Consider the following 22,976-nt stretch of genomic DNA (forward strand, 5'->3'; position numbering starts at 1 on the left):
TCCCTCTCTCAGAAGAAATGTTATCAAATCTGACTATCACTGAGATATGATACTGTTGGCTATATTATGGTTCTTCTTACACATGTAAAGAACCAGTCTGTGAGGAAATTTAAAGGAACACTTTTACAGTAACTCACACAGACACCCATGTCAAGTGTGTTGTTTCAGAGCTGTAGGGCGGTGGAGGGAACTGAAAGTGTGTGTTGGTGTCAGTGTGCGCCTGTCCCTGTTCACAGAAACGCTCACATACACACACACATACACACACACACACACACACACACACACACACACACACACACACACACACACACACCTACAGTGGAAACCCCAGCTGAGGGTTAGTAGCTACACTAGTGAGAGCTGGGCCATGGCTCACTTCCCTCTGTTTCTCTCAGTACATGATGCGTGTGGAAACCTGTGGAAACACAGAGAGGGAGGATTGACATGAGCAGGCTCTCATTATTCATCGTATGTTTCTCTCTCTCTCTCTCTCTCTCTCTCTCTCTCTCTCTCTCTCTCTCTCTCTCTCTCTCTCTCTCTCTCTCTCTCTCTCTCTCTCTCTCTATCATATTAGTGCTGGTTTCCAGCAGCAGCCCCATATCTACTGGCAAATGGGCAATTGGATAGGGCTGGGAATTGCCAGGGACCTCACGATACGATATTATCACCATACTTAGGTGCCGATACGATATGTATTGTGATTCTCACGATTCTATGTTTTACTACGATTCGATAGAACGATTTTATTGCGATTTGGTGTTCCAAACATTATATTATCACTCACTATGTCTCCTGCAGAGACAAGAGACAGCATTAGAAAATGAGTTTTGATCAGTCATCGAAATAAAAGTGCTGAAAACATGTTGGCTCACTATTTAGAAAGAAGGTGGAGAACAAGCTATAGGATGAGAAATACCGGAGTTTTGGTACAGCCGACTAGCGCTAGCTACCGCTACTTAGCTAACGATACCTCGATACTCCAAGTATCAATTACAAATCGATACTTGGAGTCAAAGTATCAATATAATATTGTCCTATATATATATATATATATATATATATATATATATATATATATATATATATATATATTTATAAATAACAATCAATTTTTTTCCCCTCATCACTACAATTGGACAAGTTCTGGTGTTGTGAAGATGCGGGCCTGGAACTGAGATTGTGTGTTCCTTCCTAAAACTTTTGTAATCTTTTTCATTTTCCCCATAGGCTAGTCCTGTGTTGTTTTATGTACGTGCCCCTTGTTGTTTCTTCCATGTGGTTTCTTTGTCTTTCAGCCTCATATCTCTTTGTTTCTTCCCTTGCTCTCCTTCTATTTTCTCTCCTATTTTCTCTCTTGACTTCCTGCTATCTCTCCCCCTCACTCACACCCTCACTCAATCTCTCTCTCCCCCTCCTTCCCTCGCTCTAACTCCCTATCTCCCTATCTCCTTCTCCCTTCCTCTCTCTATCTCTCTCTCATTCTCAGCACTCCCAACCACTGATGATTGATCAAGGTTTTCAAGGTTTGCCCTTTCCTGTTATTTAGTGGAGAACATTATGCACAGCCTGCCTCCATACAATCAGGATTAGCATGTGTTCATTTACTGTAGACTGTGTGTTTGTGTGTCGGTGTGTGTGTTGTGACAGTAGCACTCTGTCAGGGATATTGATCAGTTGTTTCTGAATTAAAGAGAAGCATGTTCATAATAGCGCACCTGTCTCATTACCAAGATCAGCTCGACCACTGACTACCTTACCACACACACACCCAGTGCCCAGCCCGTAGATACTTTGCCGCACTCTTTCTGAACACAGACAGAAAGAAATCTGGAAGTTCAATAGTTAATGTCTTCCCTTGCTGTTTTTCCTTTTCCTCACTCTCTCTCCCTCGCTCCCTCCCTCTATCTCCTTTCCGCTCTCTCCATTCCCCTCGCTCTCACCTCCCCCCTCTCCTTCATTCTGTACTCCCCCTCTCTCTCTCTCTTGCTGATGGACTCTTCTTTTTATTTTCACACTCCACCATACCCCCTTTTTTTGTTCTCTTTTTTCCTCTCCTTCTTTCCTCTAGCCCTCCCTTCCCCTTCTCCCTCTTTCACTGCATGTTCTTTCAGCCCTCCCTCTCTTTATCTCTCTTCCCCACCCCTCTAGAGCACTCCCCCCTCCTCTTTTCTTTTCTTTCTTTTCTTATTTCTTTTTCTCTTTCTTTTACCACATCCTTTCTTATGCTTTTGCTCACCCCGTCTCTCCTTTCCCTTCTTCCTCCTGTTTTGCTGCATTCTGTTCTTTCCTCCCCCTCCCCCATCTCTCTTTCCTCTCTCTCTTTTTCTTTCTGTCTCTGTCTCTCTCACCCCCCCTTCCTCCCTCCTCTCTGCCTCACTCCCCCTCCCTCTCCCTCTTTCTTCCTTATTCTCTCTCCCCCACGTCTGTCTCACTCCCTCCCTCTCTTTCCTGACTGCTTTTCTCTCCTTTCTTTCTCCTTCTCTTTCTTTTGTCACTCATTTTTCAACTGAATCTCAGACATGGTACACTTCAAACTGTCTCGCGTTTAATTAATTAAATGTAATAAATAAAGACAGAAAACTACATGTTCTCTGGAAAGTTAAAATGTTAGCACATCTTAGACACTGTTTCACAGTTAACCACTGAGAGAGACACATCCACCTATACTGTGCGTGTGTGCATGTATGTGTGTGTGTGTGTGTGTGTGTGTGTGTGTGTGTGTGTGTGTGTGTGTGTGTGTGTGTGTGTGTGTGTGTGTGTGTGTGTGTGTGTGTGTGTGTGTGCCTGTGTCTGTGTGTAAGTACGCACCCACAGAGGATCTACCGATTCGATTTTATAATTGTTTGTGTGTTTGATTATGCTTGCAAAAGGAAATGCAAAGTATGAGTGTGATAAAGAGCAGATAGGCTAGAGCTTGGGTGTCTGTGTGCCTTAAAGAGAAACGTGTGTTGAAGGGTCATGCTGAATTGTGTGTGGTGAGAAAGAGAGATAAAATGTGTGTGCTGTATGTGCGTGTGTTTGTCGGTGTGTCTGTGCGAGTGAAAGAGAGAGAGAGAGAGAGAGAGAGAGAGAGAGAGACTAGAAAGAGAAAGAAAAAGGAGAGGGGGAGAGAGATAAAGAGAAGTGAGCTAGGAGGGAGGGAGGGGGGAGGGGGGAGGGAGGGAGAGAGAAAGAAAGAAAGAAATGGTGTGTGTGTGTGTGTGGTGGAGGGGGTGGGGAGGGGGGGGCAGGCACAGTCAGTTCTGATAACAGCAACAGTAGGAGGAGGATGAGCTGTGGGACCGCCCCACTCTCCCACAGATATAAATAGGAGCCAGATTTTTTTACTCCACTCAGTTCTCCTGAAGCATGAGATCCCTGAAACACCTCAAACATCACACCAGGAACAATGTGGTGAGTTGTTAGCCTAAACTGAGACCGTTATTACAATACTAGTTCAGTGGGGTTGTTGTATGTTGTTTTAAAGATGGTTACACTGTGTCTCTCTAAGTCAAAGGAGATTACTTTTCTACATTCATACAGTACTGCAGCAAGAACATATTATACAGCTAAGAGTAGACCACTAGATTAGACTACTAACTATTCTCTCCTCTCTGTCTCTGTCACACCTCTGCTAGGCTGTATTCAGATTGTTCTGATTGTTTGATATTTTGTCTTAAACCTTCTTTCACATTCAACTTCAAAAGTGTATAGACTCTTGCAATTACTATCTTGTCTTTCTGTTTCTCTGTCATTTGTCTATTTGTCTTTCATTTTGTCGTGCTTTTTCTCCTTCCTTCCCCCTCTCTACCTCCCTCCTTTCTCTCACTCACTCACTCTGTTCTCTCTGTCTCTCTCACTCCTCCCACACCCCTCCTCTCCTTTTCCTTTTCTCCCTCTCCCCATCTCTCTCACATGCTCACTCAATCTCTCCCTTCCCCCCCTCCCCCCCTTTCTTTATCTTTCAGCCCCTCCATCTCATTTCGCTCCCTCTCCCTCCACTCCTCCCCCTGCCCACATCTCGCTTTCTCTTTCTTTTCCTCCCTCTCCTACTCTTTCTCTCTCACAGACACACACACACACACAGAGAGAGAGAGAGAGAGAGAGTACACACCTCACTCTCTGTGTTCCTCTCACAAACACACAGTCTGTCTCTGTCTGACTACTTTAAAAGCAGTAATTATAAATGATGTGGTTATCAGGGCATCCAGGTCTACCCTCCCCCCACTCTTCCCTCTTTCCCTCCTTTCTCTTCCTCCTTTTTCCTCTCTCTCCATCCCCTCTCTGTCTCTTTCCTCAGTATTGTATTATGAAAGGTAGTGTCTCATACTATGTGGTAGTGTATGTCCTAGACCAGGGGTACTCAGCTGTTACCCACGAGGTCCGGAGCCTGCTGGTTTTCTGTTTTACCTGATAATGAATTGCACCCACCTGGTGTCCTAGGTCTAAATCAGTTCCTGATTAGAGGGGAACAATGAAAAAAATGCAGTGGAACTGACTATGAGGTCCAGAGTTGAGTTTGGGGGTCCTAGACTAAGGTGTATAAAGAGACTAGGGTCTTTCTAAGGTATTTTCCCATCATTACGCCAGGTTTGAAGGAAATGACCTGAAAGTATTGGGGTACACTAGTGACCTCTCATTTATCATGGAGCTCCAGCTGGTTGGTTGTGCCAGAATGTTGCTTTCCTCTAGTTCCACTCTGTTTTGCCGTTTCAATCATCTAGAGGGCAAACAATCATTTCAAGACTATAATGCTGCTTTTTAGTGTATACCATAACATTACTCTTATGTATAAGTATTGAATACTTAATCAGTTCTCCTCTCAATCATATTTCTGGCATGGTTATAACTGAGTCTGTCATATATCACCTTGTTACGGAAACCCTGTGGCAGTGTAGGTGAACTGTGAGATAAGACCATGTGTTTGGTGTTAGCCTAGTATTAGCAGTGCAAGACAGACGGCTAGGCTTGCTCCTCATGAATGGGACTGATAGATAGCCCCAGCCTCCAGAACAGTGACGATGAACCCAGCATGGTCAGCCTGGCCAGGGCCACTCTGGACTACACAGGAAGCTCTGTGGACAGGCCACGGAAGTCCTTCCTGGTTTGACCTGCATCCCATTTGTGTTCCTTATGATTTTAAAAGCTGTCAAGGAAGGTAGCGGGGCTCAGGCACCGATCTGCCTTATCTCCTCCATCTAATGTTCTCTGCTGGATTCAGAGCAAAGAAGCAAGACGTTGCCAGAATGCAGCTGACTGTCTCTAGCTGGCTGTAGGGAGTTGCATAAAAAACAAATGTGTCAGACCACTTCAGGGATCTTAAGAACTATCCTTAATCATTATTCCCACCACACACACCTACCATTGATTTCTTAGGAATCCGTATCACCTAGAGAGATCTGACGGTCAGTCCTTGTACTTAAGCAATATGTGGCTTATATAACGGCAGTATATTATAAAGCAATCTCACAATGTTGAATACATGTCTTTGTGTGATGTGGTCTGCTACTGTGTGCTGACCTGATCAGCGCTGAATGTTTGTTCTCTGTCAGGAGGAGGGGAGTGGCCGTCTGGTGCGGTGCTACCCTAAGGTGATGGAGGGCCAGGCTGATGCAGGAACACAGACAGACCCCGTGGTGGTGCTGTCTCTGGCCCAGGCTGCTGTTCTGGGCCTCATCTCCCAGAATGAGATCTTTGGAGCCACCATTGCCCCCAATGGCTTCTACATGGGCGAGCCCAGGGAGTATGGCAGGACCCCTCCTCCTCCAGAGGGCATGGAGTATGAGTACGCTGACCAGCTGATAGGGGCCAATGGGGACTACCTGGCTGAGCCTGCAGGGGAGTCGGAGCCCCACAGCAGTGAGAGGAGGCGCCCCGGGCCCAGAGGGAGGACCAGGAGACCCAGGAGTGAAGGAGGAGTGCCAGGGGAGCCCCCTCACAGAGTCCCCAGCATACAGGCTGAGGTTAAAGGGGAGCGGGGAGAGTCTGACACCCCTCCGTCCTGCATCCACATGGTGAAGAGCCGTAGCAGCCCAGGCAAGACTGATGAGCCAGCCACTCACAGAGGGCCCCTGAAGGAGGAGCAGAGCTGTGGTAACTGTGCTATGTGTGTGAGAGAGACGTCCAGTCAGACCCAGACAGACGCACGGCCAGAGCAGGGGCCAGAGGAGAGGAGGGGGAGAGGAGGAGAGGGGCAAGAAGAGGAGGTAGCTGAGGAGGAAGAAGGAGTGTTGAACCTCAAGACTGTAGGAGACAGGGGAGACAGTCCCAATCCCGTCATGAACCGCTACTTTGAGTCCAGCGAGGTGGCCTATGAGTCTGCTGACATGGCCGTGGGGGACTATGACGAGACCAGCCAGGGCATGTTGTGGGCTGCAGACGCTGAGGGGATAGCCAGGCGCATGCAGATCGACCGGCTGGATGTCAACGTCCAGATAGATGAGTCCTACTGCGTGGATGTGGGAGAGGGCCTGAAGAGATGGAAGTGCCGCATGTGTGAGAAGTCTTACACCTCCAAGTACAACCTGGTCACCCACATCCTGGGCCACAACGGCATTAAGCCCCATGAGTGCCTGCACTGCGGCAAGCTGTTCAAGCAGCCCAGCCACCTCCAGACCCACCTGCTCACCCACCAGGGCACCCGGCCACACAAGTGCACCGTGTGTAAGAAGGCCTTCACCCAGACCAGCCACCTGAAGAGGCACATGCTGCAGCACTCGGACGTCAAGCCCTACAGCTGCCGCTTCTGTGGCCGAGGCTTCGCCTACCCCAGCGAGCTCCGGTCCCACGAGAACAAGCACGAAATCGGCCACTGCCATGTGTGTTCCCAGTGCGCCATGGAGTTCCCCACCCACGCCTACCTGAAGCGCCACCAGACCAGCCACCAGGGCCCCACCACTTACCAGTGCACCGAGTGCAACAAGTCCTTTGCCTACCGCAGTCAGCTGCAGAATCACCTCATGAAGCACCAGAACGTAAGGCCCTACGTCTGCCCAGAGTGTGGCATGGAGTTTGTCCAAATCCATCACCTCAAGCAGCATGCCCTCACTCACAAGGTACTGACACCACAGGCCCTCGCCGACCAGGTACTGAAACCCCACTGACTTGTGATGTTCCATATATTACATTATTCTGTTCTAACTCCAGCTCAGAGTATCAGAGAGTCCAAGCTCTCACAGGGTCTCCCAGGGGTCACACCAGCTCTTGATGGTCATCAAGAATCACAAATCTCTTGATTGATGCAATAAACCCTAAGACAATATCCATAGTGGGCTGCTCACTGAACAACACACTCTCTGAACTGTTTCTATAAATTCACAGTGACTTTAATTAACAGGCAGAGACAGACAGGGTTAGGTGAACTCAGAGGTATATCAAAATACCTAAAGGCTGTTATTCCTATTGCCTGAACCAGTTGCAGTGTAAACATAGCCTTCAAAATGCTTGGTTCATTGTGTTTGGCCTGACCTCTTCCTGCATGTGCTTTGTGTGTGAGTTGTCATACAAACTCATACCACCCTTTATGCCTTTATGCTACAGTCTATGCTTTGATCCACAGGAGATTGGTGGCACCTTAATTGGGGAGGACGGGCTCGTGGTAATGGCTGGAGAGGAATCAGTGGAATGGTATCAAATACATCAAACACAAGGTTTGATGCCATTCCATTAGCTTCATTCTAGCCATTATTATGAGCCGTCCTCCCCTCAACAGCCTCCACTGCTCTGATCTCTACACTGATTCATTCTAGGCCTAGAGCCTCAGTCTGAGTAATTGTAGTGTCACATTAACAGAGAATTTAATCAAATATTGGCAAACAATTAGATTTATTTTTAGCATTCATCAAAATGTAAGTGTATTCAAACATTAATGTTAATGTTTTAACATGCTTTTCAATACTAATCATGCACCTCTCCATATTGTGAGAGTATCACAGGCTCAGAGAGCCAACACTTGGTGGCGCTAACGTGTATGTATCAAGTTGCAGCCATTATGCAAGGTTTTCACACCTACAGCAGTTACACCTCTTGGACTGACCTATAATTTAAGTGTGTTTTTGTGTGAATGCTTGATCATCTGATAACTATGACTATAACAACCACTTATCTTAGTGTTAATTTCAATATGTAACTTGCTGTTCAAACCGTAACTTGCTGTTTATCAACAATAAAACCAACTTTATTCAAACAAATTAATTAAAGCGCCAATCATCTTTATTTTCCCAGAGTATGAAGGAATTCAAATGTGATGTGTGTGCCCGGGAGTTCACCCTCTCTGCTAACCTCAAGAGGCACATGCTGATTCACGCCAGCATCAGGCCCTTCCAGTGTCACGTCTGCTTCAAGACCTTTGTCCAGAAACAGACCCTCAAAACACACATGATCGTCCACCTGCCTGTCAAGCCTTTCAAATGCAAGGTAAGAGGAGTAGGTCTCTATAGACAGCATGGGTTTAGTTCCACTGTTCCCAGAGTGTTGAGATTGATTGTTGTTCTCTTGTGTTCCAGGTGTGTGGCAAATCTTTCAACAGAATGTACAACCTCCTGGGCCACATGCACCTCCACGCTGGCAGCAAGCCCTTCAAGTGTCCTTACTGCTCCAGCAAGTTCAACCTGAAGGGCAATCTGAGCCGACACATGAAGGTCAAACACGGCATCCTGGACGCTTCACCAGACGGACAAGGTGACTAACATTATTCATTGATACTATCCTTCAGTTATGTACCTTGTCAGTTATGATTTGATCTTGAATTAACTAATTCAGTTATGTGATTTTTGTTTATTTCTCAGATACACTAGACATTTCAGTGGGCTCCGTGTTGCATTGTGTTGTCAGTCAGTCAGTCTGCCCTTAATGCACTTTGACTCAGCATGTACTGTAATCTACTGACAAGTGTTTTGGTGCTTCTCTGCCGCTCCCCTCCCTCAGTGTTTTGTAAATATAGAAGTGCTTGGATTAGACATGCCTGTCTCTATCGGTAGAGAGTGATAGGGAGGCAGGGGAGGACTGTACTCTCCTCTATGAGGCTGGGAGTAGCTGTGTGTGTGGTTGTGTATGTGTGTGGGTGTGTGGACAGGATGGGCTTGTGTGTGTGTGTGTGTGTGTGTGTGTGTGTGTGTGTGTGGACAGGATAGGCTCGTGTGTGTGTGTGTGTGTGTGGGGGGGGGGGACAGGATAGGCTCATGTGTGTGTCTGTGCATTTCCTTCCTTAGAAGCCCCCCCTGACATAGAGGGCCAGGAGGACTATGACGAAGAGAACTTTGAATTCAGCGAACGAGAGAACCTGGCCAGTAACAATACACCAGACATTGCTAAACTGTCTGAAATTGAGTATTATAGCAGCTACGCCAAGGGTGCAGGGCGCTACAAAACTGCATGAATTATTAAAAGACCCAATATTGAGTAGAAGTGTAAACTAATAAAGGAAGTTAGTGCCGCTAGCAGCTGAAGGCAATGCGATGAGCTTTTACTCACTGTAAGGGCATGATTTAAAGTGGTGGAGTCTGCCCATTCATATACACTGGAATCTGTTATCTCGCTCTGATATTCATTGGGAGTGAGAGACAGGTCATTTGGGATTTTAGATTTCTCATCGGCCCGTTTGTTTTGTACTGAAGTGTGACTTCAGCTCTAGCTGCCACAACATTGTGATTGATAAATGTAGTGTTCACAGGAAAAAGGGGTCATATCTGAAAATAAACCATAATCTAAACCTCTGGGAGAGTCGTACTCAACATACATCCCCAGAGGCGGCCTAACTCCGTAAGCACACTTTGTAGGGATACACACATACAGTATAGCTGTGTGGCTCAGTTGGTAGAGCACGGCAGTTGCAATGCCAGGGTTGTGAGTTTGATTCCCACGGGGGACCAGTACGAAAATGTATCCACTTGCTACTGTAACTCGCTCTGTATTAGAGTGACTGTTTAATGACTAAAATGTAATAGTGAAATTAATTTACTAATTCAGACCCATCCCCCAGCAAGTCTGTGTGGGTAAATCAGAATACGGCTGAGTATTATTGCTTTTATTAACATATATAACAACGCATACAAGCCAGTCAAATAAACGTGCCCTCTGTTCATGTCACTTACCAAAGCTGATAATTCAAGCAGTTCTCGTGATGTTTGGTTAGCCAACCATCTTTTTTTTTTTTACTTCTGTTTTAGATTTATACTGTGAGTAGTTTCAACTACAGTTCAAGGTTTTAGATAACATAGGATTTTCATTTCATATTCTGTTGTATTTTAAATGTGCAGAAAGAATCATTCGCCCAGTGTCATTCAGACTCCTCGAGTTGGCTGGTTCTGCTCACGTCATCACTTTATGGCCCCATGTAACCAGCTTGATTTGAAGTTCCTGCATTGGCAGACATCACTTTTGTTATTGATCCCCAATTAAATAATTGTATTGATGCAGCCCTCATCTTTAAGTGAGCTAAAAGCAAAATAAAATATTTTCGCATTGCCCTTCTGATGTAGCCACCACATGCCAAAGAATCGGACCAATTTTGGGTCATATTGCCAAACCCTGCAGCTGAGGACAATAGCAGTCTAGTGGCACCCACTCTCTGCTTTGTAAAGTTGGGACATTCGATTTCACGTTGCCCAATTGCAGACTTCATGCAATTACTTTTTAAGCTTCATCCTCCCCCCAGTAGATTTTTCAAAACGATTACCACTAAGACACTAGTGCAGTTTTCTTTTCAGGATACTTCACAATCGATGCCCCATGCAAGCCTTCATGGAACAGACTGCAACATTTCTCAAACGCAAACGGAGCCCTTGCATACTCATTGCGGTTTTGATGGGTGAATCGCAACAGGATCTGTCCTAAAAAACTTGACAGAAATATCACAAATATTAAGTGCCCTTGTGTCTCCAGGAGTGTGCCATCCATCATGCTGCACACTGGTCGAAAGTGATGAACGACAACCTCCCAACATGTGACAGGGCCACAGACCCAGCAGAAAATGACTCGGGAAATTCCCTATATATTGTTTCCCTGTGCTTAGCTTTACAAACATCACCTGCAAATTAGGTATATATATATATTTAAGGTTTATTTTGAAATTGTACACGTTTGCAGCTAAAAGCTGAATTGCAGCATACATAGGCCTACGTAAATAAAATAAATTTGAGATGTAGTATACAATATTGCAGTTAAGCAGCATTAAGCAGTCTCAAAGTAAGGCATTGGGTTGTTGTATGTGTCAGTCCAAGTAGGGCGAAGGTTCAGTTTGTGACTGGATCGGGTAGATCTGCCACGGACATGGCCTCTCATCTGAAGCAGCCATTTGTTATAACACCATTATGGTATCCATACACAATGTTGATAGTGAGTTTAATATAGAAAATGCTAATTTGTGTGGGGGAAAAAAGATCTGTCTTTAGTGATGAAACAAATGGAGAAAAAAAAAAACAAGATCTGGAACTTGAATGGCTTTCTGTGTTACACATTGGTGTGAAAATATTCTGTTGATAGAAATGTAAAATGTGTAACACAATACTGTAAAATAATAAATTTATTTACATTTAAATCAGTGTGCGCCTTTTATCTTACAAGATTAATATGTAGGCAGAATACAAGCATAGGATCCAACAAGGAAGATTTATTAGCAAATATTCTTGACATGGCCTTCAAGTTTCTTCCAAGGTATAATACAGTATCAGAATACAGTACTTCACATTACAAAAATATAACCTCGGAGACATGGGGATAGAAGGGTGAAGGAGTGCTAGACGGAACAGAGCTCTTAATAGTATAATTAACTAATCTGGCACACAGCATAATGCTCTACAGATTACTTCTTCCTTCAGAAATTATGCATGTGGCCATCTTGACGTAAGTTAAAAATGAGGTACAAAAACAGAATGACAACATTTGTCATTTGCAGGCTAGCTGTACTCTTAATTCAAATACTTCATTTGCCCAGGGCTTTGTCCAGGTTGTTCTTGATGGCATCCAGGAAGTCCTCAGTGTTGACGTAGTGCTCATTCAGCTTGCATCTGCAATCACAGATCAGAACACGTTACTCAGTCCTCACAGTCAGGACCCTGTCCCTGAGACAGAGAATCATGCATACTTCCAATGATGGGGAAATATGATTCCCCCCATGACTATAATACAATCCATGCATTAATAAACATGTTAGTCTGATCAAGAAGTTGGCAAATGCAACAGTAAGGAGCTCACTTGGAAAGTCCGTGAATGCAGCCGGCGAGGTCCTTAGTCATAACACCACTCTCAACGGTCTCCACACACACCCTCTCCAGAGTCAGGGCGAACCTGCAGGTCAAACAAACTAGATTTAGTAATAGGCACAACAATTGGCTTGTGAATATAAAAACACTTTGCCATTTGCCTGGCAAACACTAATGGAATAGGACACAGGGACTTATACCACAGATGCTTTTTCTGAAACAATTAATTCCAATGATGGTATATGGAGAATATGTTCAATTAGGAACTCAATTAACAGTACACCATTATAGTTAGTGACAATATTAGTTTAAAAAATGACAAGTTGAAAATGACACGCTGCATTCATTTCTTACTTGATCAGGTCAGGGTTGCCATCTAGTTTACCCCGATGCTCAAGCCCTCTGGTCCAGGCAAAGATGCTGGCAATGGGGTTGGTGCTGGTTGGGTTTCCCTAAAGGTGGATACAGAAGGGGTAAAGTTAGGTTACAGTTTACCAACAGAAATACAGATAATTTACAGATTATGTAAACGCATGGACAACATATGACTCCAATAATCCCATGTTGATGGATCATTTCTTTCATCCTATGAAGTCATTCTAGCAGCATATTTTCCACCACAAGATGGCACTGTTCATACACAAATCAAACAGACATTCAAACAGAGAGCCACTGTAATTTGACTGTTGAATGCACCACGCAACATGATTTATGTTTCTCTAAATATGGATCTAGGGCTGTAATAGAGGGGGTTAGTAGAATGAGTCTAACCTTCTGGTGCTCGCGGTAGTGTCTGGTCACTGTGCCGTGGGCTGCCTCAGCCTCAATGGTCTTACCATCGGGACACACCAGCACTGACGTCATCAGCCCCAGCGAGCCGAAACCTGTGGAGCCCATACAGTATGTCCGTCACCCATACAGTATGTCCGTCACCCATAGTCAAATCTGTTATAGGACTCTCTTCATCCAATCTCTACTGCACTCAACATTTGGATCATCATTTCTATTCCATTTGAAAATAAATTGAGGCGTTCCTAATCCCTCACCCTGAGCCAGGATGTCAGACTGTACGTCTCCATCGTAGTTCTTGCAGGCCCACACGAAGGCACCATCGGACTTCAGCACCTGGGCAACCATGTCATCAATGAGCCTGTGCTCATACCAGATCTTCAGCTTGTCAAACTCTGGCTTGTAGTTCCTATGGACACAAAACACATGGTAGTGTGAGTGCACTGCATTAAACATTATAACCTGGGTAGTTTGGGTCCTTGATGCGGATTGGCTGAAACAGCATTCCAGCTGGGTGTATATCAGACAATATATACCCTTTGGTATGGCACAAAACTACTTGTTTACTGTTATATTTATGTTGGTAACCAGTTTTTAATAGCAGTAAGGCACCTCAGGGTTTTTATTTTATTTTTGTATTAGTCATTTAGCAGATGCTCTTATCCAGAGCGACTTCCAGTTAGTGAGTGCATACATTATTTTTTTCATACTGGCCCCCTGTGGGTATCGAACCCACAACCCTGGCGTTGCAAACGCCATGCTCTACCAACTGAGCCAATTGTGCGCCGCCCCATGGGTCTCCCGGTCTCGGCCGGCAACAACAGAGCCTGGATTCGAACCAGGATCTCTAGTGGCACAGCTAGCACTGTGATGCAGTGCCTTAGACCACTGCGCCACTCGGGAGGTATTGTGTTATATGGTCAATATACCACGGCTATGGGCTGTTCTTTTCGCACGATGCAACGCTGAGTGCTTGGATACAGCCCTTAGCCATGGTATACAAAGTACCACAGTATTTCCCATAAAACCTAACGGTCAAACAGGGAAATGGTTCCAATGGTTTTTCCACAGGGGATTTTAGAAATACTTAAAATAAGGGCAGGGTTTCGTGTAGGCTTACCCTGGCATAACATTTTGATAACCATGTAAATCTCACTAGGACAATGTGACTTTTATCAATATATTTGCCTGTATTTACCCCCCCCCCCCCAAAAAAAAGAATGAAATGCTAATTAGCTGCTAATGTGGCTATCATAAAGAACTACAAATGCCATGACGATCTGGATGAGACTGCCGAATCCAGGCAAAAGTAAGAATCTCTGGATTAACTACCTAATGTGAACTAAACGTAGCAATGAATAAATTGGCAACATTTCTTTAAATGGACAATTCTGTGAACTGTCTTGTGCAAGTTTTAAATTGACACAATACCTATTAGCAAAGGTGTCAGTTAAAGATGACGTGCAGGAGCTTGCAGGGATTTGTTTTTTTGTATAATGTCTACTTTGATGTTAATTAGCATTTTTGAATCTGAGTAAATAGAGCATTATGACACCTCCAATGTGGGGCTTTATTGGCCATATATCACATACCCCCGAGGTGCCTTATTGCTATTAGAAACTGGTTACCAATGTAATTAGAGCTGTAAAAATAAATGTTTTGTCATACCAGTGGTATACAGTCTGATATACACGGCTTTTAGCCAATCAGCATTCAGGGCTCGAACCACCCAGTTTATCATGGCCAATATAAACTGACAATATACTAGAAACCCAATATTAGACTTCAGACTTAATAATGCATGCATGGTTGAGGTACTGGTATTCGGTCTGGAATGCTGTTTCAGCCAATCTGCATCCAGGACCACTGCCCAATACATGTTGAGGCCAATGGGATCATAAAAAGAAACAAATACTAACGCCTGGTAGATTTCCTCAAAGATGTCCTTGAATCTGCCGTCATAAGCTTTGAGAATGGTGTTCTTGGTGCTCAGATAGAGGGGCCACTTCTTGCCAATGGCGTACTGGAAGCAGCTATGTGCAAAGCCTGAAATAGACTGATGGAATAGAAAGAGTACAAAGGTCTCCACTAGTGTAGCGTGCAGGTTATATGAGAAGCATTTAAAGAGGTTAACAACCTATCTGTTAACCCCCAACTAGCCCCCACTTCACAGTTGTATTTCCACTAGACAAGTTGAAAGCCTGCCACATGACCTCTGATGGTGTAAAATCAAACAGACTCCCGCTTGTGATGGTAAACAGTGTTAAGGCATGTTCACAGGAGGCCAACTCACTCCATGCACTACTGCAATCATTTCATGAAGAGAAAACCCTGTGGCAAAATAAGGTTAAAAAAATATATATATATAAATAATGAATCTAGTTGGCAAAACAAACCACAGTATTAAGAGGTGAATGCAGTGCTGAACTCACCTCATCTGTGTTGTACATGCCCATTCCACAGCCACCTCCGGGGAACTTGAAGACCTCCCACTCCTGGCCTTTACTCCCATCAGTAGGAGAGAAGACCATCTTGAATGTGCCTGGTTGGCTGATAACAAAGTCTGTTGCTCTGTACTGTAAAACAATGGATCTGTTACAAATCACATATACTGAAGATTTTAAAAAATAAATCTCTCCAATTTAGAAGGAACTGACCTGGTCACCGAAGGCATGTCTGCCAATGGTGATGGGCTTTGTCCAACCTGGAACAAGCCTGGGAATGTTCTTGCAGATGATTGGCTCACGGAAGACTGTGCCGCCCAGGATGTTCCTGATGGTTCCGTTGGGGCTCTTCCACATCTTTTTCAGTTTGAACTCTGATGGTAAACCACAGTTCTCACAAAACAGCAACATTTAAACCACAGGTTCCTATTGTCGGTTTAACTACAAAAATAGGGCAATGTGTGATTGTTCTCTAAGCAGAGTGACCCTTAAAGGGGGCATTTGGAGAAGGAATGAAACCTTTATAGCAAAACTATAAAATACTGCTTATATGCTATTCAAATACCTTCTACTCTTTGTTCGTCGGGAGTGATGGTGGCACATTTAACAGCGACATGGTACTTCTGGGTGGCGATGGCAGAGTCGATGGTGACCTGGTCGTCAGTCTGGTCACGGTATGGCAGACCCAAGTCGTAGTACTTCAGCTCCACATCCACATTGGAGAGGATGAGCTGGAAAAGCAGAATATAGTGACAGAGGAATCAGAACTCATTCTTTCTTTACATTGTCAACTGCGCTACATTTTTATTTGATGTCCTGTCAAGGAAACTATGTCCAGCTGCAGGTTGTCTCAGACAAAAAAAGTTGACCTTGGGTATAATGTATTCTGAGGACAAGAGGATTTCAGACATTGTTTAAGTCAGTGAACTTAGACCGATGGTATGGATGTGCTTTAGTCAATGTCCACACCACAGTCCAAGCACATAAGTGTCAAAATAATAAACATTAAGATGGTCAAGTCAATATTGACAAGAACAATTTTTAAAAGATGCTATGAATTAATGCAATATAGATTGCACCATCTCTATTGATAGATGTAATAATCATATCTTCATTCATGTGTAGTGTGATCCCATATTGTTTTACATGGGGGACAATATGCATTAAACATTATGTTTATTGTCAGAAAATAGCTAATGTTTTTCTCCCATGAATCTCCATGTTCAGACTGAGCCAACAAACCATCTGCTCTCTCCGGCGGCGAGCAGCCAGTGAGTGACTGAAACCTTACAAAAAACCACCCCCCCCCACATCATACAGACATAGTCTCCCTGCACTCAGGCACACACACACACTCACTCACTCATTCACTCGCAATATATGTGTCAGTCAGTTGTGTAAAAATAGACTAGTCAGAGCAGTGCTTCCCTGGGGCTGACAGACAGACAACTGTGTCGTCCACCTCCCTCCACTGGTCCCAGTTCAGCACCTTCTCTTTGATGAACTCCCAGATGATCCTGGTCATCTCATCTCCGTCCATCTCCACCACAGGCTGGGACACCTTGATGCGCTTGTCCCCATCTGTCCAAAATAGAAAACAGTGGATCAATGGAAACTGCATTTGTCAAAATGTTGACCTATACACAGTAGTAAGGAGCACCCATAGTCACTCTGATTATTACCATATATATATATATATATATATATATATATATATATATATATATATATATATATATATATATATATATATATATATATATATATATATATGTATGTGTGTGTGTGTGTGTGTGTGTGTGTGTGTGTGTGTGTGTGTGTGTGTGTGTGTGTGTGTGTGTGTGTGTGTGTGTGTGTGTGTGTGTGTGTGTGTATGTATGTATATATAAAAAATACATTAAAAAAAGGATATGTTCGGCTGCAACATGCCCCCCGAAAAGCTATGACAACCAATACTACATACTGGAATATTTTCTATGACATGGTCTCTATGAATAGCCTATACAGCATCTAAAGGGCTCGGGAAATGTTCCCTGAATAGGCTCATGCTGTTCGTGAGGGTTCTAGAAACAGTTTGTTCTAAATTAGGGGAGTCATGTGATCAAAGTCACCTCATCCTACAAAGAGACTGTCATTTGCACTTCATGGTTTCAAATCTCCATGGACAGTTACATATTCAGCTCTCTTAATAACCTCTTAAGGATTGGACACTTTCAATTTTTGCCTAAAATGACATACCCAAATCTAACTGCCTGTAGCTCAGGACCTGAAGCAAGGATATGCATATTCTTGATACCATTTGAAACGGAACACTTTGAAGTTTGTGGAAATGTGAAATTAATGTAGGAGAATAACACATTAGATCTGGTAAAAGATCATACAAAACAAAAACATGCGTTTTCCAGTTATTTTTTTATTCCATCATCTTTGAAATTCAAGAGACAGTATAATATCGAAATGTAGGCACAATTTAGATATTGGCCACAAGATGGCAGCAGTGTGTGCAAAGTTCCAGATTGATCCAGTGAAGTGTTGCAATACTGGACTATTTTGTATCAAGTCTGCCCAAATGTGAAGAATTGGTCAATTACATTTTAGTCATTTAGCAGACGCTCTTATCCAGAGCGACTTTTACAGTTAGTGAGTGCATACATTTTTTCCCCCCATACATTTTCAAGTACATAACTATAGAGAACATACAAAAATGATATGGTAATACAAAATGTAAGTTTACACACTCCCAGGAATGTCATACATGATGGATCATTAGCTTATACACCAACTTTCACACATCTAGATGGCCGGGCAGGGTGGGTGTGGAGCCAGAGACAGCAGGGGTTCAAACTATAGAACCCAGTTCCTACATTTGAATATAAAAATTGATTTTATCAAAACAAAAAACGATGCTATATTTTATCTCTGGGACCCTTAGGATGACAAATCAGAGGAAGACAACTGAATGTAAGTACATTATTTGTGAATGTATCAAACCAGTTGCCTTAAGTTTTTTTGGTGTGCACCCTCCTCAAACAATTGCATGATATTTTTTCACTGGAATAGCTACTGTAAACTGGACAGTTAGATTAACAAGAATGTAAGCTTTCTGCCCATATAAGACATGTCTATGTCCTGGAAAGTTTGCTGTTACTTACAACAGTCATGCTAATCACATTAGCTCAACCGTCCCGTATACGGGACACCGATCCCGTAGAGATTAATGCCCATAACTAAAGAACATTGACAGCAAGACACTTCTATTTTCCTTCATCTATAGCTGCAATGCATCTTGCTCTTTGATTCACCCAGACTAGTAGACTAATTATCTAGTAAAACAAGTCTCTGCTCCCACACTGCTCTGCCTTTTAGTGGCCCTGGGAGAAGGCAGGCCCTCACCCACTCTCCCAGCTAGACCATGCAATGGAGAGAGAGTGGAAAAGGGGAGGTGCAGGGAATCAAGTGACTTTCTGATGTTCTTGCCAAGTCTATGCTTCCACTGCTCCCCAGTACGTCCAAGAATAGTGTTTATACTTAAGGAGAAACAAAATGGCGGTATCCAGTGGAATGATCAAATAACACCATCACGTGGATCTAAGCTGTATGACAACCTTTATACCAAGTATACACAAGAACATGAGACCTTTAGTGCGACTATGCACCTGTCAAAACAGCCTACTCCCAAACTCTGTTGGACATTAACAAACCCTCTCAGCAAAATAAGAGATTGTGTAAAACAAGGCCCATATAGGCTAACCTTGCCCGCAAGCAAAGATCTGGGTATATACACTGACTGCTTCGTCTATTCCTTTCTCCCGCAAGCCTGTTAGCTTCATTTAGGCCTACATTCCTTGGACATCATCCAATAAAAATGTTTGTCAGTAGTTGCAAGGGAGATTATGATTGCATGCAGTAATACAGACAACGCAAAGGAAGACTCATTCACGTCGTAAAGCATAAAGCACATCCATTGCGAGCCAATAGTTGACTTTGCGTGAAGACGACAATAGGAAAGGATTAGGCTGTCCTTCACCACTTTTTAGTACTGTAGAGAACATGTAGCAGAAATCAGAAGATGTGTTATGAGCACAAGTTTGCCATGTGTGAAAAGCACACACTGACACTGGGGTGAAGTATGAATGAGACAGATTTACCCTCCCCCATTTGTAATTCCAGTTAGACCCAGGTGTGTCTTGCTGCAATGCATAATGGGTAGATGTATTTATATATATTTTTGAAGCTGATGATTTTGGCTGAATTACACAACACCCTAAATCTGTCTGCACAAGCAGTATAGATCAGATTCAATGCAGACGGTCTGTGTGTGGGTAGGGGGATGGGTGAAAGGTGATTATAAGCAGTTTCTAAGAACTAAGTGGAATCTGTAGTGACAGCTGAACCAAAGCCGGTGTATGTACATAGGCCTATATATAACTCTTAGAAGGCATGAACCGACACGCATTTGTGATTGGCCTAATAAGACGATCACATTGAAATGTAATTTTGATACCCCCAGATGAAGGTTATCTTTGGTGGTATTGATTGCAAGAGAGAGGAGTTGCATACTACAAAAAGGGTGAAACCGAACAGGCTGAGTGACTATAGAGCACATGGCTCCATTATACACGACAGTAGGCATCAACTCTGCATTTAAACATTTATCTCGATGTAAGCTTTCACAAAACAGGTTTATACCCAAGTAATCATACTGCTTAAGATATAAAAAATATCAGTAAGGGTGCCAACGTTGTTACCTGAGCAAACAACTTAGAGGTTTCCTTATCTCAAAGAGGTGTGTATCACAATGCAATCTTTCATACCCAAATGACATGCAGAGTTTGAGTAGTCAAGGACAATACAAACCAAAATATCTACATGTGCTTAGCTTTTGAAGGTCAACACCTTTGCTATGCATATTCTACTAGTTGAAATATCAGTTACGAGTGGATTTATGGTCATTTTTAAAACACAGGGCCTACATTTTAGTAATCTGTTTAAAACTGTGCACTTGCATGAAATTAGCAAATGAAAGTAGTCATTGATTTTTGAAGGTATTGTGTATGGTACAAACAGATGTGTGCTACTACGTAGATTTCCATGACTCCCATTTTCTGTATATCACTCAACTTTTAAAACAAAAATAGATCACTGAATTTGATCTACATGTCAATTGAATCAATGCAATACAAAATCAAACCAATGATCTGTTTTTGGTTAAGAAAAAATAAATAAAAAAGCATTGCATGACCAGGCAAAAAAACATGGGTGCTAAGACATTAGGTAAAATAATGTCACACCAAAATACAATGACCCAAAACATCCCCCATAGTTTGAAAACGTTTTTCCATCCAGGATCATTGTAAAACTTTAACATAAGTGTGGCCTGTGATTGCTTTAAAATCAGCCTAATCTTTTTACATCTGTCCTTACAACCACAACAAGGGTATGTGACTGGACAGATAGTGGGTTGCTTTAACAGGACCAAAGCCTTTATCTATCTAGAGCCCCTTCATTTGATTCAATCCTCACATAACCATATACTGGACAAACACACACATCAGTGACTTCTTCAAAAGGGTGAATATCTGGATCATGATTCAGAGATAGCTGAGTGTAGAATGTGCAGACAGAGGGGAAGGTAGAGGGGAAAACAAACTGCCCTTCAATTGACCTGCTAATTTATACAATGCTTCAAAGTCAAAGAATAGAGGGGGCAGGGCAATATAGGCCTTATAGCTATCTAACAAAACAGCTAGCCTAAATACCATCATATTTTGGACTTTCTAATTTGAAGGTTATTAGGTCATCTGTAAAGTTATATGGGAGGCCAAAGAGGGTAAAAAAAAATGTATCTTCAGTGCGTGTAAAACTGTCAAACAGCTTTCTAGATAGACTCCACAGTTGTGGCATGATTTAGTTATGTTGCTGCAGAAAATTGGATTTGGTAGGACATTGAACACTTGTGTCAGCCATTGCACTCTGTTGCAGAGCGTCCCACTGTAGGCTGACCTTGGGGAAAGTTTCTTAGCAAAAAAGTAGCTAGCGCTCAAACAATGGAGGTGTAAACTTTTGACAACTGTTTGGAAACAATTGTATCAATGCATATTCAATATTTCTAATTGATTGATACACTTTTACACCGTTTTTACACAGGTCACATGCATGATTGGCATGGGCAGATGGCTTGTGGTATTCGATTCTATTCAATTGCAGCCAATTGGTTTGGTTGCGTGGCGAATGGAAGTAGTCCGATTTTAGATTCAAATATTTGTAGTACTTTTAACTAATCTCGAGATAGGCTAAATTCTGAATCTGAAGTTTAACTGTATGTACATGAAATGTGATTTATTTGTATGGCCAATAAAGAGCGACACAGACAAAGAAATCTCCCTCGACCCTCTAATCTTCCCCTCGCTACCGGTTTCTAGGTCAGGCAGATCATTTCTTTGTTTGAGAGGCGAGTTAATTTTGCGACAGCTACCTAGCTCCATTCCCTGAGCAAATATGGGACTCTGCATTAATGGGATAATTTTGCGAACTGAAGAATATTTAATATTATAGTAGCAACAGTTACTACACCAACAACCTAAATAAACAATCTAAAACTGCACAAATGGGGCGCAAGATACAGCCTAGCTAAAAGTAACGGCGACCAAGCTAGGCTACTAACTAAACCACCAATGCGATAGCAACTGGGTCTGGTCTACGGTCTACTTTCTTAGTTCATACAAATGACCAGAAAAAAGATGAGTGGGATGTCTCGCTTCCATGAAGTGAATAGGCTAACGTTATTGGTTTTGCGATAGGCATTATACATTCACTTTATGTATGATTTTATAAAATATAATGTAACCATGTTAAAGGTCCGCTATTTTGCTCAAAACTCACAGTTCCTCTGTTGCAAACTCTGGCAGGTTGCAGCTGGCGCGAGCACGGCGGGGTTTTTGGAGAGAGTGGCCGCTGACCTAGATAGAGAGCTGAGGACCTTCAAGTATCCAGCCATGGCTTGCCCAAATTACTAGCAGTTGATATCCGAGAAACTCCGAGCAAAGAAGGGCCGAAACGAATTGCCGCGCACTGCAATAGACACAGCACCTCCCCATTCTACACCCTTGACGCTACGTCAAAAGTGATATTGGAGGGAGGGACTTCTAATTCACCATCCCTAATCAGCAGAGTATTTATGAGCTTCATTCTAGTACTGCTGTCTAGACTCCAGATAAGGGTCCGTTAATTTTCATTCATGTAGATGTATGTATGGTACGAGATATGGTACTGGTTCTCCCTGTATATAGCCTAATTCTTGTGGTTTTTATTCCTCTTGTGTCATCATTTTAAATGTTTCTTATTTTTTAACATTGTTGGGAAAGGGCTCGTAAGTATGCATTTCACGGTAAAGTCTACACATGTTGTATTCGGCGCATGTGACAAATATAATTTCATTTGATGTTAGACGCCTGCACCTTCATACAGGCAGAATGTTACATGCTGCCATGCATAGATCAAATATATTATAGATTATAGAGTGAATAGCCATGCAGCCATGTATAGATTGAATATATTATAA

General features: G+C 43.0%; 2 protein-coding genes across 3 annotated transcripts; one reads left to right on the forward strand and one right to left on the reverse strand.

Annotated features, from left to right (window-relative positions):
* Window positions 1–3,351: 3,351 nt before the first annotated feature.
* LOC311137323 (uncharacterized protein) lies at window positions 3,352–9,363 on the forward strand (the record flags this gene model as incomplete). Of its 2 annotated transcripts, none has more annotated exons than XM_084171760.1 (5): window positions 3,352–3,396; window positions 5,535–7,067; window positions 8,206–8,397; window positions 8,487–8,661; window positions 9,192–9,363. In XM_084171760.1, 5 exons carry the CDS (start codon window positions 3,352–3,354, stop codon window positions 9,356–9,358), a joined length of 2,112 nt encoding a protein of 703 aa, XP_084027886.1. In that variant the 3' UTR covers window positions 9,359–9,363. The 2 variants fall into 2 exon arrangements, with proteins under 2 accessions (XP_084027886.1, XP_084027887.1); XM_084171761.1 differs by having other exon boundaries at window positions 5,535–7,037.
* A 63-nt stretch (window positions 9,364–9,426) lies between these two features.
* On the reverse strand, window positions 9,427–22,515 carry LOC311137324 (isocitrate dehydrogenase [NADP], mitochondrial-like). The gene is made up of 11 exons (XM_084171762.1): window positions 22,298–22,515; window positions 16,905–16,996; window positions 15,981–16,146; window positions 15,629–15,789; window positions 15,404–15,547; window positions 14,891–15,027; window positions 13,229–13,380; window positions 12,954–13,066; window positions 12,537–12,634; window positions 12,175–12,267; window positions 9,427–11,987 (listed from the first exon to the last, which is right to left on the reverse strand). Exons 1-11 carry the CDS (start codon window positions 22,410–22,412, stop codon window positions 11,903–11,905), a joined length of 1,356 nt encoding a protein of 451 aa, XP_084027888.1. The 5' UTR covers window positions 22,413–22,515; the 3' UTR covers window positions 9,427–11,902.
* Between the last annotated feature and the right edge of the window lie 461 nt (window positions 22,516–22,976).

Source organism: Coregonus lavaretus, assembly GCF_964263955.1.
Source record: "Coregonus lavaretus genome assembly, chromosome: 11".
In the NCBI taxonomy this organism is placed as follows: domain Eukaryota; kingdom Metazoa; phylum Chordata; class Actinopteri; order Salmoniformes; family Salmonidae; genus Coregonus; species Coregonus lavaretus.